General features: G+C 48.1%; 1 protein-coding gene across 9 annotated transcripts in view; it reads right to left on the bottom strand.

Annotated features, from left to right (window-relative positions):
* Positions 1 to 8146: 8146 nt before the first annotated feature.
* Pced1b (PC-esterase domain containing 1B) overlaps positions 8147 to 16832 on the bottom strand; it is a 32854-nt gene continuing 24168 nt past the window's right edge. For 4 of the 9 annotated variants that reach the window (XM_013505709.1, XM_013505712.1, XM_005406607.2 and 1 more), the window contains one exon: positions 8147 to 9846. In XM_013505709.1, the coding sequence (XP_013361163.1) occupies positions 8461 to 9792 (1332 nt within the window). In that variant the 5' untranslated portion in view covers positions 9793 to 9846 and the 3' untranslated portion in view covers positions 8147 to 8460. Of the gene's footprint in view, positions 9847 to 10651; positions 10718 to 10826; positions 10898 to 11850; positions 12432 to 12844; positions 13123 to 15834; positions 16765 to 16832 lie in introns of those variants that run through there. The other 5 variants (XM_013505708.1, XM_013505710.1, XM_013505711.1 and 2 more) reach the window with 5 other exon arrangements.

Here is a 16832-nt window from a genome sequence, read left to right as displayed (position 1 = left end):
ACTGTGTATTTATCATGTGCTGGACATTATGCTAAGTGCTTTAAAGATAGTGCACCACTTAAAAGTCACAGTTCCACGAGGAGGTATTATGAGTGTAGGTATCCCAGCCATGCGAGGCTGAGGGCTCTCTCACGAACTCCGGTCACGGTAACGGACGCAGACTCAGCTTACCCCAGGGGTGCCCACCCTTGGTGCGTGTTGCTGACCTCGATCCACCTACACCTTCTCTGTGGGCCACTTCCCAGAGCGGAGGCGGCTGTGTCCGCCTGTGCACGACAGCCGCTCCTATCCTTAGGTATTGTTCTTGTTATGATGGCTCCACACTTGTGCGCTCAGGTGATCTTCCTGCCTCAGCCTCCCAAGTAGCTCACCATGTTGTTCACCATGTCCAGTCCAGATACTAGAATTTTAAGGAAACTCCAGAGGGGGACTTTCCTTTTTTTTTTAATAACCCATAACAATAATCACATTTTACAGTTAGTCAAAGAATACACACACACACACACACACACACACACACACACACCCTGTGGAATAATACCATTACTGTCAGTATTATATTAATATTTATATTTTGCTCCACTACATTTTTAAAAAAAGTCTAATCAAGATGCACTACATATTTTCATAATTCATGTAATTTTTTTTTTTTTTTTGTCTTTTTGAGACAGTGTCTGTTCAGGCTGGCCTTGAGCTCACTTTGTAGCCCAGGCTGGTCTCGAACTTGAAACAATCCTCCTGCCTCAGCCTCCCAAGTGCTGGGATCACAGGTCTGCGCCACTCTGTCTGTCGGACTATGTAATTCAGTAATGGGTCCTTACCTTTATTTTGGAAGACCCCTCACTAATACATAGCTGTCTTGCACAGCTCACCGTTTTGAAGAAGGCTCCACCACTTAGGCAAGTTTCTGTATTTAATTTCTTAGTCCTCAGTCTGCAAAGTGAAAGAGCTGTACCAGGTCAGTGGTTCTTAACCTGGCTGCACGTCAGAAATCTGTGGAGAGCCTTTGGCTACCTTCATGTTCAGGTTTTGCCTCCCCAAGTTCTGATTCAATTGTTTTGGTGTTTGGGAGCTGTGCACCTTTTTTCTTTTGTTTTGCTTTTTTCAGCACCGGGGATGGAACCCAGGGCCTTGTGCATGCTACACAAGGGCCGACTACTGAGTTACAACTCCTGCCTTAAAAAAAACAAAAACAACAACAAAACTACACAGGGTACTACATGTGGCAGCTGAATTAGGAGTTACTGGACTAGATGATTACTAAATTTTCTCCCAGGCAAAAATTCTAGGTTACTCTGACACAATGATTGAGTTATATATTTGTTAACGTTTAAAAACATTTTTTTATAATTTAAAATGTTTTATTTTTGTAAAGAGAAAAGGGGCATAAACACTCAGCAATGCCCCTGACAACAGTGCTGTTCACATTCTAGTTGCTAAGGAACTGGAGACTGTCCAGCATCCTGACTCCTGAGGCCCCCACCCTCCCAGGGGCCTGACCGCGTCCATCCAGGGTGGACCCCACATCCGCGTATGTCGGTGCCTCTTAGGGAAGTAGTCTCAGCACTGCTGCGCCACCCCGGCCTGAAGACTGTTTCTTCTTCCGCCGGCCTCAGCGCCTGCCACGGGGCTGTTCCTGGGGATCCGAGTGTCCGTTCAACCTCCGCTCCAGTCGGCCTGACCGTTCTACCCGGCCTCTGCCCGCGCTGCAGGCTTCACGCCATGCCCTCCACCCTTCCCTCCCTTTCCTGACTTACTCGCATTCTCCGTCTCCACCTCTCCGGAGAGCCTCATTCTGTCCTTCGGTGTTAGGGTCCCATCCCAAGTAGGTTACTAACCTCCTGGGGGGTGATTTTATGGTGGTAGCTAGAACAATGGGATAGATGTGGAATACATGTTTCACTTTACTTAGATATTTTTACAGTCCTGTGTGCTAGTCCGTGTTCTGAGGACTGTAAATATTGACTCAGTTGATGTCCATAATAATCCTGTGAACTAGGTTCTGTCATCTTCCCCTATTACAGCTTAAGACCTTGCATCCTGCCGTATTTTTGTGGCATTTATTTTAGTCAATATTTTGAAGGGCATAATTATTGTTTATAAAACAAGTGATTCTATAGGGAGTGAACTTTAGTTAATATTTTAATAACAGGCTTGAAATAGGCTTACTCCTTGGAGTAGGCGGGTGCAGACAGACTAGCCGTTTATACAGGTTCGGTCTCTCGTATCATTGGGGTATTTCAGTACACGTGTTGGAGAATATAGTAAGGATTTACTTAGTAAAGTTAAATTAATTCATCCCAAGAGCAATTTCCTTGAATACTTTCACATAATGTAGCTTTCTTCTTGCTAATACAAAATAAGCGTTTTTATTGACTTAACAAACATGCATTTGCCAATTACCTTATAAAAGACTAGTATACCAGTATATCACTTGCGAGCTCGCATAGATAAATACTCTCATTTTGAGGTATAAACATTTATTGGTTGATTAGGAAAGGTACAATCCCATAATGAAGATGACTTCCACATGCAAAAGAGTTTTTCTACTTTTAACATCCATTATTAACTGGCTTTTGAACCAGTTTTATCCCAAGACCACTTACCCTCTATCTGTAGGTTCATCTCCCCCTGCTATCGCGGCCAGACCCCTCCGAGTTTATTGCCCATTTTTAAGATGGGGGCTCTTGCGTTGTTTCAAAGACCTGGCTGTTGTCGGGGACCACTCAGCAGGGTATCGGCTATATGATGGTCACCAGTCACATCTCTTGCCCTGAGTCTGGGTCATTGTTGGTGGAGCCCTAGCTAATTGGAAGTGGGGTCCAGTTACACCCATTGTTGTACTTCCCGGTAGGCAGACTTTCTGTGGGAGATGTGTCTCAGGGTAACCGAGATCCTTGGGTGATGGAGGAGGGGGCAAAGTGTTTACAAAAAAGTGCCAGCTAAGCAACATTCAAGGAAAGGCAAAATGGAAATATTACCACTTTTCTAACCCAAATGAAATCAGTGCTTCAAGCCGCCATCACCAATGGGTGCTAACGCCATAAAGGGGAAAGACTTATGCGGAGTTGGAATAGTCACATGGTTCCAACGGCTTCTCCATAAGACGCATGCTAGAAAACATAGCTTTAAAATGTAGGCTTCCAGCTGTCTTCCCTTTTACTTAGTGACCAAGATTAGCACTGAATATGGGGAAAACCACCTGACATGTCTCCTGCGATGGTATAACATAAGGTATAATACTTCAGCTACGAAGTGCTCTACCAAAAGTATCTCATTTGAATTTACTCAAGTCTTTGGAGCTACCATTCACGTTACAGGAAACATAGGGGTAAAGTAAAAGTTAAGTGATAACCATGAAGAAGTTAGACTCCAAAAGTGGGATATTCTATAGGACGTTCTTTTCAGCAAATCAGTGATTTGACAGAAAGACAATGTGTATTGCGTCCTTTTCTAGATTAAAAGAGATTTCTGGAGATATAATAACTGAGGCAATGAGTAACTCCTTAGTGTATCTCAGCTTGAATAATTCTATACAGCATTTTTGGGATTGGGGATCAGATGATATCAGCAAGTTATGTCAATTATATTGGATACAATACCCATTGTTTGGTTATGTAGGAAAATGTCTTTATTTCCTAACACTTAGGGATGAAAGATTACAAAATCAGTACTTTAAAATATTCAACAAAGCTGCGAATGGTGGCGCACACCTCTAATCCCAGCACTCTGGGAGGCTGAGCCAGAAGGATCACAGTTCAGGCTCAGCCTGGCAATTGAGTGACTTAGAGCTTGTCACAAATTAATATATAAAAAAAAGGACTGAGGAGATACCCAAGTGTGAAGGCCCAGGGTTCAATCCCCAGTACCACAAAAATAAACAAACTTCAACAAAAAAGATGTAATATAGCAAAAGAGTTAGCAGTAGGGGGCTGGGGATTTAGCTCAGCGGCAAAAGCGCCTGCCTGGCAAGTGCAAGGTGGTGAGTTCGGTTCCCGGTACCGGAGAAAAACCGAAAAAAAGAGTTAGCAGTGGTTGAATATTTCTATACTTTTAGGTGAAAAAACTTACAATAGTCGTTTTCAAAGCACGGACCACGTCATGTGAGAACAATTAGAGCCGTACGTTCGAGGCTGTCTGGACACACTGAGTTGAGACTTGGGGGTGGAGAGGCTGCAGAATGGTGTTTTAGTAAAGCCCCCCGGGAGGCCCTGAGACACACTAAGTAACGTTGAGAACCCTGTCTGAGGGCATGGTGTGGCGAGGGTTAGCGTGGATGCCGGGGAAGATCAATCCAGTTGTGTTGTAATTGCTGAGATGAAATAGAAGAACAAAAACTACTAGCTGAGCCGGACACAGGAATGAGTGAAGACACCGCGTTCAGGAAGCCATGCATCGGCTGCCCTATCAGAGGTGTCACGCTCGCAGTATGATAAAGGGCACCTGTCCGGAGCCCAGATGAGGAAGTCAGACCACCACTTGGGCGCTCGGGTCCCTCCTGCTGCGCGGCATCTTTGCCGTAGCTGCTCCTGCGGGTGCTCTTGTTCCTCCGAAACAGGCCTTTTCCCGTCCTGCTCCTGACAACGCGGGGATTAAGCGCTGAAAAGGGTGCTCTTATTGAATGACTCTCCGAGTGACCTCTAACATTACTTCTTTTTTTTCTAATTACCATGCTCCAATGGGATGCAGCCGGGGCTCTGCTGAGACCCGGGGTCACCCGTCCAGCGCTTCTCCGCTGTGCACCACCTTCTGTGGCTGGACGGGGCATGTCCAGGCACTGGTCATCAGGGCTGGCTATCCCAACACTCTCCATTCAGAGGAAGGAGGAATCACTGCCCCATCCTCCCATTCCTACCTCTTCCAGTGCTAAGCTCAAGCTCACCTAACAAACAGCTCATAACTAGGCAAACATTGCTGCACTGCTGTGCTAGAAAAGGGCGTCTGTATAAAATGTCGTTCATGAGATTTAAAAAAAACAAAAAAACCTCTTCACTTACCTTCACCTTTTATCTGTTATCTTTCAGAACAGAATTTCCCCAAAATGTATTTAAAAGATTGACAAATGAAAATGATTCTAGAAGCTGGGCGTGGTGGTGGGGCCCGCCAGCAATGCCAGCACTCGGGAGGGTGAGGCAGCAGAATCAAAAGTTTGAGGCCAGCCAAGGGTTCATAGCCAGACAATGTCTCAGAAGGACAAAAGAGAAGAAAACGATACCGTGGTTAAGTAAAGTAGCAGACAGTAGGTTAATTTAAGCACATTTAGATTTCCAGCAGAACTTCTTAGAGCTTCTGATTCATTAAAAGTCATTATGTAGGAAAAACATTTTTTAAAAATGAAAAAAAAAACAAAAAAAGTCATTGTGAATTTCCAGATGGGGCGACTATGAGATGAATCATTTTGCAAACATGGGTGTCTAGAGATTGCCTATGGAGATAAGATTATGGGTCAAGGAGATATATTTCAGGAAACGATGCTTTAGTTGTGAAGTTTCAGAGGTAGTCTTCGAAAAAAACCTGTATAAATGAAGTCTGCAGTGGTAGAAGACTCTCAGGAAGTTGTGAGGATGAGAATGTTGTTCCCAGAGTTCATAGGGACAAATGTGTAATAGCTTAAAACAAGGGTGAATCCTGTCTCTGATCTGACTTTTTGTGTGTGTTTAGGCCAAGTCTGGCTATATTGCTCAAGCTGATCTTGAATTCCTGGGCTCAAGCTATCCTTCTCAGCCTCCCTGGCTCTGACACAAATTTTAATAATGTTTTCAAAGCCATTTACCTTTGCAGAATTTATGCACATGAAGGAGAGCAACTGCTTTGCACAACTCCAGAATGAAATGTGAGTGTCGCCTCCCGGCACCCAGAGCTCTGCGGTGATAATGGGGGCGTGGCTTACGAGGCTCCTACACTCCTTGGGTAGGAAGTTGTTTTCAAACGCTGAGCATTGCTTTCTTTGTACTTATGGGAAACTATAGGTACAGCTTTGAAGTTTTGGTCTTCCGCGAACCATATTATTACACAGCCTTGTGAGAATTAAACACTGCTTGGATAATGTCAATTTCATCCTTAATTTTACTGTGTTTTTCTTTTTCAAGAAAACTTGAGATAAGAGTCAAGTATGAAAAGCTCCAAGCGCTGTTATTTCTTAGGGCTGAAGAACAGGCCAAGTGATCAGTGGATTCTAAGTCACAACAATGGAGAAATAATTTCTCTCATAAATGCAGAATAATTTTGGCTTTTTATCAGACAATAGCTTGATTGCATTGCTAGGTCTCCTGATTTAAGGAGCAAGCAAGAAGAAGGCCGTTGGCTGGAAGATAAAGGCCAGGATATGTATGAAATTAAACGCGTGTCCCCGGAATGTGCCATCAGGGGTGGTGGAGCTGGGCCCAGTGAGGGGGAGGGGCAGCCACCCAGGGCAATTTAGGTAGTCACAGAGAGTCCTGTGACATTTTCCAGAGAAAAGGAATCCAGAGCTGCTCAACTTTAACACAAACTGGTTCTTGTGCATTAATTCTATTTTTGTAAATTTAACCTTTTTGCCAGCCACTATGCTATCGGCACTGGGAACTCAACAGTGAACAGACTGAAGGGAGCTTTATTTCTGGAAAAGTCTGACCAGCGCCCACCGCAGCCACTGCTGAGTGACAGAAATGATACAAAGAAATGAAGGTGTGAGAACAGGTTGTAGAAGGCCTGTTGACCCAGTGGTCATGGAATTAACTCCCTCTAGGTCGTGACTTGGAAGGCAAGGGTGGAAGGATGGAATGTTAGCTATTCGGGGAGTCGGGAAGTAGGGACGTAGAACATTCCAGGCACAGGGAACACAAGTGCAAAGACCTGCAAAGAGCCTGACACTACATGGACTGGTGAAGCCCCATCTTTGGATCAGTGAAGGGAGCCTCAAGGGTAACCTTGCACGGGCAGGGCAGTGTTGGATACAGTAAGGATTTCACTTTGGAGTTACGGACCAGATTTTTGATCCCCTGAACTGTAGGAGAATAGATACACGGTTTTGTGGTATTTATACAGAAGCTGTAAGCAGTATGTTAGTGAGGGGAAAGACCGCCCCTGACCGCGTGTACCTCAGTCTCCCCCGCCTGAGGGAAAGGGAATCAGATGTGTCAGACTCCAGTCTGGCCAGAGCACTGGGCCGATAGGCGCTCGTTTTCCTCGTTCCATCAGACACAATCAGACTAAGGAGGATTAACACTTGCTAACCTAACTCACGAGAAAGATAGCAACCAGAACACCAATTTGTTGGCTTATTTCTGGAAATACAGACGCTACACTTGTCAGCTTAGTCAGAGCAGCAGCTAAAAACTGCCTGGGAAATGCAAAGTCAGAATGAAGGCAGCTGGCTGATTGTGAAGGCTAACGTGATCAAAATCTAACAGCGACAAAGACCTAATGTTTAAAGAGCCTCAGTGATGTCCCACAGAACAAAGGCCAACCACCATGGCCATCTGTTAGACTGACACAGAAGGGATCTGGAATTCCAACTTGGAATTTCATTTTATGATGGGGATTCACACTGTCATCCACTGCATCTTCCTTTTCTCTAATTTTCTTGAGTCAAAAAATCAGGACCCTGCCAGGAATGAGTAAGACGGGAGCACGCGACCCCGCAAGCCGCGTACGTAACTCATCACGCGTGGAGGCAGTAGACCTCCAGTTATCGAGCCGTGAAGGTTAGGCCGTCAGTACCAAAGCTGAGACCACATTTGCCACACTTCTCTTCTCGGTTTGATGTTGCTGTGGTAGAAGTCTGGGGGTTTGAAAATTAATGTAAACCAGAAACTAGTCTAAGCCAGGAGAGACTCGTTAGTTAAGGAATAATTTTCTGTGTGACCTAGAGCAAGTCATTCATCTTTTAGCTTCCTTGTTTGGAAGTGTTGGTTGTTTTATAGCTTTCATTTTCCAAGCCCTAAAATTCAATGATTCTTTGAGAATCTCTGGAAAACAGAAATGCAGAAAGTTAAGTTTCTTTTGTGGAACATTTCACAGGAGTTTAAATGAACTATTTTGAGTTCACCAGCAAACACCCTAGCTGCTCACGCAGCAGATACTGTCCTTGCTCTAACTGAGCTAACTAAACTGTGAGAGGAAGCCCATCCACTAAGTATAACACACATTCACACACAGCCCATGGTTACTTTTGTGAAACAGTTTCTGTATTTCAATTTTACTTTTACAAAAAAGCAAAAAGAACAGGGAGTGGGGAAGCAGCGATAATGCTTGGTCACCTCTGGGGGTGGAGCCGATAGGCAGCGAGAATGGGTCAGACTGCTCTTCTGGCCTTTACTGGCCGCAGCAACGAGCAAGGATGTCCACGCATGGACTCCGAGGGCTTCTGGCCTCTGCTCTCAGGGCTTAAATCGGTGGAGTCAGGGTGCGCAGGCCGTGCCCAGGGAAACAGGAGCCGGACAGACCTCACAGTGGTGTCCGTGAGGAAAAAGGCCGAGGTCAGGCTACTGCGGCCTTTGCCCGGGCACGTCTGTTTGTCTGTCTGGGCCGCCCTCTCCGGGGCATATAGGGGTGCTGTCCTCTCCAGGGCGGGTAGGGGCCCTCAACTTGACACTTGGGGAAACCTTTGTACACCACAGGGGCCCGCTGCTGGTAACAGGGTGAGGGGAAGCCAGACATAGGCGGCTGAGGGTCAAACAGGAAGTCCATCTCAAAGGCAAATCCCGGCTGGGTGGATGAGGGGATGTCTGAATGCAGATAGAACTGATCAGACTGGAAAATATGGTCTGTGGAAAAATAGGGACCCTGGGGATGGAGTGGGAAGGGGGGCGTCCTCTGATAAGGGGGAACCGGAGGAGGCGACTGGAACAGGAGTGGAGGTGGCCGGGGCATGAATGCGGGCACAGGGAAGGGCGGGGACCCGAGCAGGGGCTGGGGCCAGGGTGGCGGCGGAGGGGAGGCCCCGGGGTCTTGGTAATAAGCAGGGCGCCGCCGCTTGACGCCCCGGCCAGGGTGTTCCTCGGCAGGACCACTTTGGCTCAGCGTGTCCAGCGGGGCCCTAAGGGGCAGCTCTACACCCCAGGCGTCCGCCACATGGGCCAGGAGCAGGCAGGAGAGCTGGCGGTGGGTGTGCTCGTTCCAGTGCACCCCGTCTGTCTGCAGGCCCCCCATGGCGCGGCGGAAGTGGAAATGCAAGTCCAGCACGTCGAAGCCGTGGCTGACGGCCTTGGTCGAGCTGTAGAAGTTGGCTTCGATGACACAGTGCTTCAGGGGGACCGCCCAGGGCCAGCCACCGCGAGGGAGGAAGCTCGCCTTGATTTTGCTGCCCACAGGCATGGCCGTGTTCCACACCAGCAGGCAGGATTCGGGCAGCACCTGGCCCAGACGCTCAAACAGGGTCTCCAGGTTGTGCAGGTAGCTCTTCCAGGAGTTCTGGCCATACCTGGAGATGTCCCAGAGGCAGGAGTTCATGATGAGCACGTCGGGGGTGTGCTCGCCGGCCTGCAGCTCCGTCAGGACGGCCTCCAGGTAGTTGGAGTACACGCGGGTGAGGAAGTAGAAGCGCACCAGGTGGTGGTCCGAGCAGAACTGGCGCACCTCGCGGTAGTGGATGCCGCTGTGCATGGAGCCCTTCTGGCCTCCAATCATCAGAGTGTCCTGTTCGAAGCTCATCTCCCCCTTGGCCCTGAGCTGGCTGGGGGTGAGCAGAGAGTCCTTCTGCAGTAAGAGCACCAGGTCCTTGTACACGGCCCTCTGCACGGAGTCCCCCAGGATGACCACAAACTTGTTGTGGAGCAGCTGCTGAACTTCGGAGGCCAGCAGGTGGGTCATGATGGCCCGGCCTGGGTGAGCTCCTTCCAGTGCACCAGCCGGGTCTTCAGATCACTAGGACAGAAGAGAGAGTGCTGGGAGGGACTCATCCCAGGGCAGGCCCTGGTGCAAGGAAGAAGGGGGAGGCAGATGGACGCTCAGCCTCTGCCCTCCGGCATCTGCATAGAAAGAAGGCCCCACCAAGCCTGGTGCACAGTGGGAAGGGACTGCCAGAAGTCTGCCAGAAGCCTCCCGCGGTCGGGCTGTACTTTAAACCTGGGATCTGCCCTCGCAACTACTGGCAGCTGCTCTGGGAGACTTGGGCTCCATTCCTGCAGGGAGGGGCCCACCCCACCTACCCTCCCCAGGACTGGAAGGGCTGAAGGTAACACCAGGATGCGCTGGGCGATCCTCCTGTCTCAGCCTCCCCCAGGGCTGGGACTATTGGTGTGCACCATCACTCCTGGCCTAAGAAAGGATTTCTTAGCTGGGCAGGCATGGTGGCACATACCTGAAATCCCAGCACTTGGGGAAAACAATTGCAAAATATAAGTAATACAAAGCTACAACTAACCTGAAGGTTCTGCTTCCCACCTGAAAAGGATCAGAATATGCCTGCCCCAAATACGCACACTGATGTAACAACTGTTCAGCACTGAAAGCGAATACAAAATCAGGGGATGCAGGACGACTTCTCCAATCTCCCTTTGGCTGCCTAAAATCTGGGTATGAATTTATCTTTGGAAAAGATGGGGCTGCTCCCCCCAACAAAGGGGAAGGAGAGAAGAGCTCCTCATGTCGCTTCACATCCAACAGGTGGCCCTCAGTGAGGCCGGGGAGCGGAGGCAAGGAGATGCGGCTCTACAACAGGCACTCTTACCTTCCCTTTACCCCCATGCACCTCAGTCACTGCCCTCAGCGTAGCACTTCCTGAAATGCAAACCTTCTTTTATTAAGAGGTGTGTAAGCCCAGGCCAAACCGCTCGCCGAGTTCCGTCTCTGTGTCCCCCTAGCCTGTAAGTATGAACTAAAATTGCACCTTGTCTCTTACTAACCCGCTTCTTGTGTAACCGAAGGCCCCCAGGACGGGGCTAGGAGGAGGAAGTTCCTTCCCAGTGCAGTGGATGAAACGTGAAAAGCTGCGAAACCATCTTCAGAACCTCGGATTACACTGGCTATTTCTGACTCATCTCCAGGAGGACTCCAGGTAGAAGAAGTACACTTTGTCGCTGCTAACAAATGTTAACTGGGGTGGAGGACGGGACAGAGCACCCACATCACACTTGTCAAAGCGATGCATGAGTAAACACGTTAACAAGTGTGGATGGACAGCTATGGTTCAACTACAGATTCAACTCTCATGACTGTTCTCTTTTAGCCAGCACTAGGGATTGAACCCAGGGAGTGCTGAGTCACAGCCCCTGCCCTTTGTGTTTCCTTTTGAGACAGGGTTTCATTAAAGTAGCTGAGGCTGGCCTAGAACTTTCAATTCTCTTGCCTCGGCTTCTTGAGTACCTGGGATTCCAGGTGCATACAACTGTGTGCAGCTACAAATTCAATTTTTAAAAGCTATACAATTTGCAGTTTTACCCAGGTATGGTGGCTCCCACCTGTAATTCCAGCACTCAGGAGGCTGAGGCAGGAGGATCGCTGTGAGTTCAAGGCCAGTTTGGACTGCATAGTGAATTCAAAACTAGCCTGAACTACATAGTAAGACCCTGTTCCCCCCCCCAAAAAAAAATTAGCTCACTGTAAAAAAGTAAACTCCAAATCCCTTTGAGATTTAAGCATATCTGTGTGTTTAGATTGATTTATGCTTTCAATTTACACTTACTAGGGGCCTAGTACGTGCTCCACCTGGGAAGTGTGGAAATGTTTCCCTTGAGATTGGAAATGCTCATCGACAACTGGGACACAAGCATGACACGGCGAGAAGCCCCGCACCGAGCAAGCTCAGGGGGCCTTGGAGCACTGTCCTCCCCGCTCTAGACCCAAGCCTCTGGAAGCACACGGTGCGAGGAGGAGCCCTTTCCAGTGCTCGGGGCCCCAAGCCAACCCAGCTCTGACTGCGTGCCCTACCTGGGCTGGACCTCTGGTCAGATTCTGCGACCCGTCCTGTAGGGTCCTCTTCTATTAACGTTCTCTCCCCAAGGTCAGCAGATGCAACTGCCACCCCGTGCTGTCTCCACTTCAGAGGGACTCCTCATGCGCTCTCTCTGCACGTGAAGCACCCTAGATTTGGACAGACGCCAGCCGAAGTGCGCTCCCTAAAAACTATGGGAAGCGGACGCCGTACAAGAACATTGCTCCTGGAGCCGTACTAGCTGGGTTTGACCTTCAGCCCTTCTACTTAGTAGTTCTTTGACTTCAGGTGAGGTATCGAGCCTTTCTGTACCTGTTTCACAGATCTGACGCGGGGAAGTGCTCAGAACAATGTCCGAGCAATAGTGAGCTTGGACTCAGTTATCACTACTGAGTGGGTTACAGGACAGCAGGTTAAGGACCTCGTAGCGCAAGGGTGGCGCGTCTGACTCCAGAACAGCAGGTCAATCCTTTTCAAAAGAGTGCGTGCTGGTGCGTGCCTATAATCTTAGCCTTCTGGGAGGGTGAGACAGGTGAATCCCCAAGTTCAAATCCAGCTTGGGGAATTCAGCAAGATCCTTTTTCAGAACGAAAGATAAAACAAAGATTAGGGGTGTAGCTAAGTGCAAAGGCACCAGGTTCAGTCTTCAGTCGGGGGTGGGGATGGGGGAAGGGATACTGTGTGCTGTTTGTCTAGCAAGAATCTACAGAGTGGATTCGATTATGCAGGTAGAGATTCTGCATACAACAAGCTAATGTTGATTGAACAGGTGTTAGAAGCCACATTCTTTACAGCGACCTATTTATGAGATAATTTTTATTGCTCTCATTTTATAGGAGAGGATATTGAAGTGATGTAGCTAAGATTTACTCCCAAGTCTATTTCTAATAGTAGGATGTTTGGTACAAGTCAGATTTTATTCTGCTTGCCCCGGATGAGTGGCTATGAGTACTTGTGGGGGCGGGAGGTAAGAACACATATACTTCATACCTTAATCTCAAGCAGCTGACATGGAAACTAGAAAGGCCTAGATATTAGAACAAGGCAAAGAAACTCCTGCAGATCTTGGCTTGAGTGTTGGAAGCTGTCTGGTTTTCCTCGAGCTGACCGGGGAACCCATCCAGATGCTGCTCAAGGGCTCAGAGCCAAAACCTGGTGAAAATGTCCACCGAGGAATTTCTCACTGTTCTCCAGGATGTGCAGGTCTGGCTGGGAGGGGAGGGGCGGAGGAAAGGGCTGAGAAGGACCGTTCCAGCAAGGAGCTGAAGCTGCAAGGAAATTCACGAAATCCTTGGTAAAGCGCACCAGCAACTGCACCGGGATTAACAAAACGGAACAACGGGAAAGGATCCGTTAAGCGAAGACGCTAAGCAGCAAGAACAAAACCTAACAAAGCCAAATGACATTTTTAGGGGAGTGATCAAGAGGAAAAATTAACTGGCATGGTGGCCCACACCTACAATCCCAGCCCTTTCCAGGCTGAGGCAAGACTGCTGAAAGTTCAAGGCCAGCCTGGGCTGCGTAGTGAGTCCAAGGCCAGGCTGAACCACATAGCCAGACCCTGTCTCAAAAAAAAAAAAAAAAAAAAAAAAAAGGAATAATGAGTTTAGGGGGTTAAATCTCTAATTAAAAAAAAAAAAGCCAATGACTTCCATTTCCAGGCTCTTTTTGTTTCAGGAAGGAAGGTAGGAAGCTAAAAGGCAATTGAAAATAGCCAGGTTAGTGGGTTTTTTGGAGCCTAAACTTCTTTCTTGGCTTCAGATTTGCTAGTCACTTATTAGTTTTGAAAGTGATTTTACAGATTCATTCATTTAATTAATAAGACCACTGACTGGGAGCCAGACACTGCGCTAGGAGGTTCAAGGAGTGAGGAGGCATAAATTATCAGTCTGTTCTTTCAAGCAGAGGTAAAGGGAGGGAGACAAAGACACCCAAGGGGAAGCTGGCGGGCAGCACTGATGTGCGTAAAGGAAGCACCTGAGATCTTAAGAAGCGTTAAGGGGAGGAGGCAGGTCTGCACACGATCATTACCTGGTCATTTGAATCTTACAACAAAGTGGGATTTAGGTGGGCACAGTGATGCACACCTGTAATCTCAGAATTTGGGAGGCTGAGGCTGGAGGAGCTCTGAGAGTTCTTTTGAGGCCAGCCTGGGCTACATAGTGAGCTTGAGTCCAGGCTGAACTACAAAACAAGACCCGCTTCAAACAGACACCCAAAGACAGCAACAACAAAAACAGGATTTAGAAAAAGTTCACAGTGATTCCCCACATCATGGTGCCAGGTTTTTTGGGGTTTTGGATTATTTTTGAGACAGTCTCAGTAAGTAGTGCAGGATGGCCTTGAACTCGCGGTGATCTTCCTGCCTCAGTCTCTGAGTGCTGGGATTACAGGCGTGTGTTATCATGCTCGGCCATAGTTCCATGCTTTGTTTTGGATTTTTTGAAAGTGAAAAGTGGGCTTAGGCTAAAGCTGTAGCAGAAATATGCATAAATACCAACTACTGCTACAATAAATTACTTTCAAGTAATTTGCTTCTATTTCTCCATTTGGGGATAATTGATTTTTTAGTAGCTTCATAAGCAATGAGTTATAATCACTGACTATTGTTTTATAACCATCACAAACCAGACCAGTATTTATTTTCCATTAATCAATGTTTCGTAGTAATGAGGTTACTTTTTGAGGAATAGCGACAGTGAAAGAGACCAATCTCTCCAGAAACCTGGCAAAAAAGTCCTAAATCACAGAGAGCCATTAGCAATTAGGTGCTGTTCTGATTACTTGCAGGGTGTATCTGCCATCACCTTACAAATTTCTTACATGACAGCCGCCCTCATGCAACTTTGTACCGGGACTCTACACAGTCCACATCCTGCATTTTTAGGGATCAAACCTGTCACCTATCCTTTGAACTTTCCAAGATCCCCTAGATTTTGGGGGTGCAGATACGAAAATTTCCATGGACTCACCTGTTTGACTTACCTATGCCTTCACATGTACTTTTCTAGGTTACACTGGTCAAAAATTAAATTACATGCCACATAAAGTTGTTTTCTGAGACAGGGTGAGACAGGGTCTTGCTTTGCATGCTATGTAGCCAGAGCTGGCCTGGAACTCAGGGGAATTCTGCCTCAGCTTCTGACCTGACGGGATTACAGGCATGTGCCACCTCGTCCAGCCACATAGTTTAAAAAAAAAAAAAAAAAAAAAGAGCTAGGGATGGAGTGAGGGATATTTTCCCTGGTTAAATACCCAGAGTTTAAAAAAAAAAAAAAAAAAAAAGAGCTAGGGATTCAAACTTCTCTTGGGGAAAGCTTAATGACCTATGGCCTGGGGCTTCTCCACAGATGCATCTTTTGATTTAATGGAAGTCAGTTAACACAGACTCCTCCACACAACACGAAAGCAGGGAAAATACAGGTCTGCTCTCTTAAAAAGTGGTTTTAGGAGCAAATAAAAATATATATATAAAGTACCGTGAGATAGTACTGACATAGGGGAAAGAAACTCCCAACGCGAAAGACACCGAGCTCGAGTTCTCTAAAACCGAAGAATGCATTTTAGGATCAGTGGAGGTCAAGAGCAGAATGTGTTTATTGGGGGAAAGAAAGCTGCCCTCAGAGAGGAGGACAGAGGGGCCCGAGTGGGTCGCCAAGGAACCTACCTTTCCTAGGGACTTTCCTAGAGCAAAACCAGGAGGTGAGGCGGGTCCAAGGTGGGAAACATGCGAACTCACAAGGTGGGCAGGGGTGGACAAAACTGCGGCCAGCCTAGGAGATTACCAGTATAATAGCCCAGGTAAAACCGATTGAATCGGGATCGAATGGGGAAGTGAGTCATGAATACAGCATGAATACTAGCTTTTCCTGTAGGGGGTTGGGTGGGTGGCTCTTCCCGGCTTTTTCAAGGTGGTTGCTACCTATTTAGAATATCAATCCCTGCATCCCTAGGGAGGTGTGTGGGTGTGTTTGTCTAACCTTTTGTCCTGAGGTCTGGCCCACAGGGGAAGTGCCGGCCTCTCCCACAGCTGCGGGGTGTCTTCTCTTCCATACTGGCTCCTTGGCGGGCCTGGCCCTGTCTCCGTGCCTGTACTATGTCTGCCTCACTCAGCTGCCTACAACGGTATGTCAAGCGCTGCAACAGAGAAACAGCGGCCAAGCAGCCCCTGGAAAGATCGATTCCGGTACCCAGCTCCCAATGGCCTCCGCCCTTAGGCCTCAGCTCTGCAGCTACCAATCCGGCACAGATTAAGAAACAGACGTGTCTACCGCAGGCAGTGACAGCTACCTTCCTTCAAATGTGCCCTCCCCGGCTGTCACGGGCCTCCCACCCCGTCCCTGCACCGTGAGACCCCCGCCTCCTGGCGCGCATTTCTGACTTGGTTATTAGGTAGTCTTTAAACACGGATACACGCGACGCAAGTGAAAAATTAAAACCACACTAGCTTCTCACACTGGACTCTAGTCACCAGGTGACCTCCCAGAGGCAGGAATCAGCGGACAAACTGAATTTGTAGCTATATCATCCCAGCATGGCACAGTCTTACATTTGAAATTCTGCCATGAATGCCATCGGGAAGTATTTCAGACACTTCGAACCTGAAAATCACCAAGCTGAAAAAATCGGAACGGCACGTTCTTTTCCACACCGTAACGTAACGCGGCCCGTGGCTGCAGCAAGAGATGCAGGGAGCTTGCTTATCAAGGAAGGGCGAGCCCACGGCGCCGGGCACGCGGGTCCTTTTCACACGAAAAAGCTACACTACGGACCACGGATTCAGAGAGAAAACAAACTTCTGTTTCACCGAAGGACCCCCTAAAGCAAACAATCAAAGCAACTGATCAGAACGCTTTGCTTTCGACCGCGCGCAGCCCACGGCGAACTTTCACCCCCCGACTCCGGGCCGTCGACTCGGCTCGCCGGCTCCCCGCCGCCCTCTCCCCCGCGGGGAGGGTGCCGCCCGAACGGTGCCGGC

This window comes from Chinchilla lanigera, unplaced genomic scaffold (genome assembly GCF_000276665.1).
Source record: "Chinchilla lanigera isolate Chin_1 unplaced genomic scaffold, ChiLan1.0 scaffold00099, whole genome shotgun sequence".
Lineage (NCBI taxonomy): Eukaryota > Metazoa > Chordata > Mammalia > Rodentia > Chinchillidae > Chinchilla > Chinchilla lanigera.
Note: the sequence above shows the minus strand (reverse complement) of the source record. Positions and strands in the feature narration are given on the sequence as shown.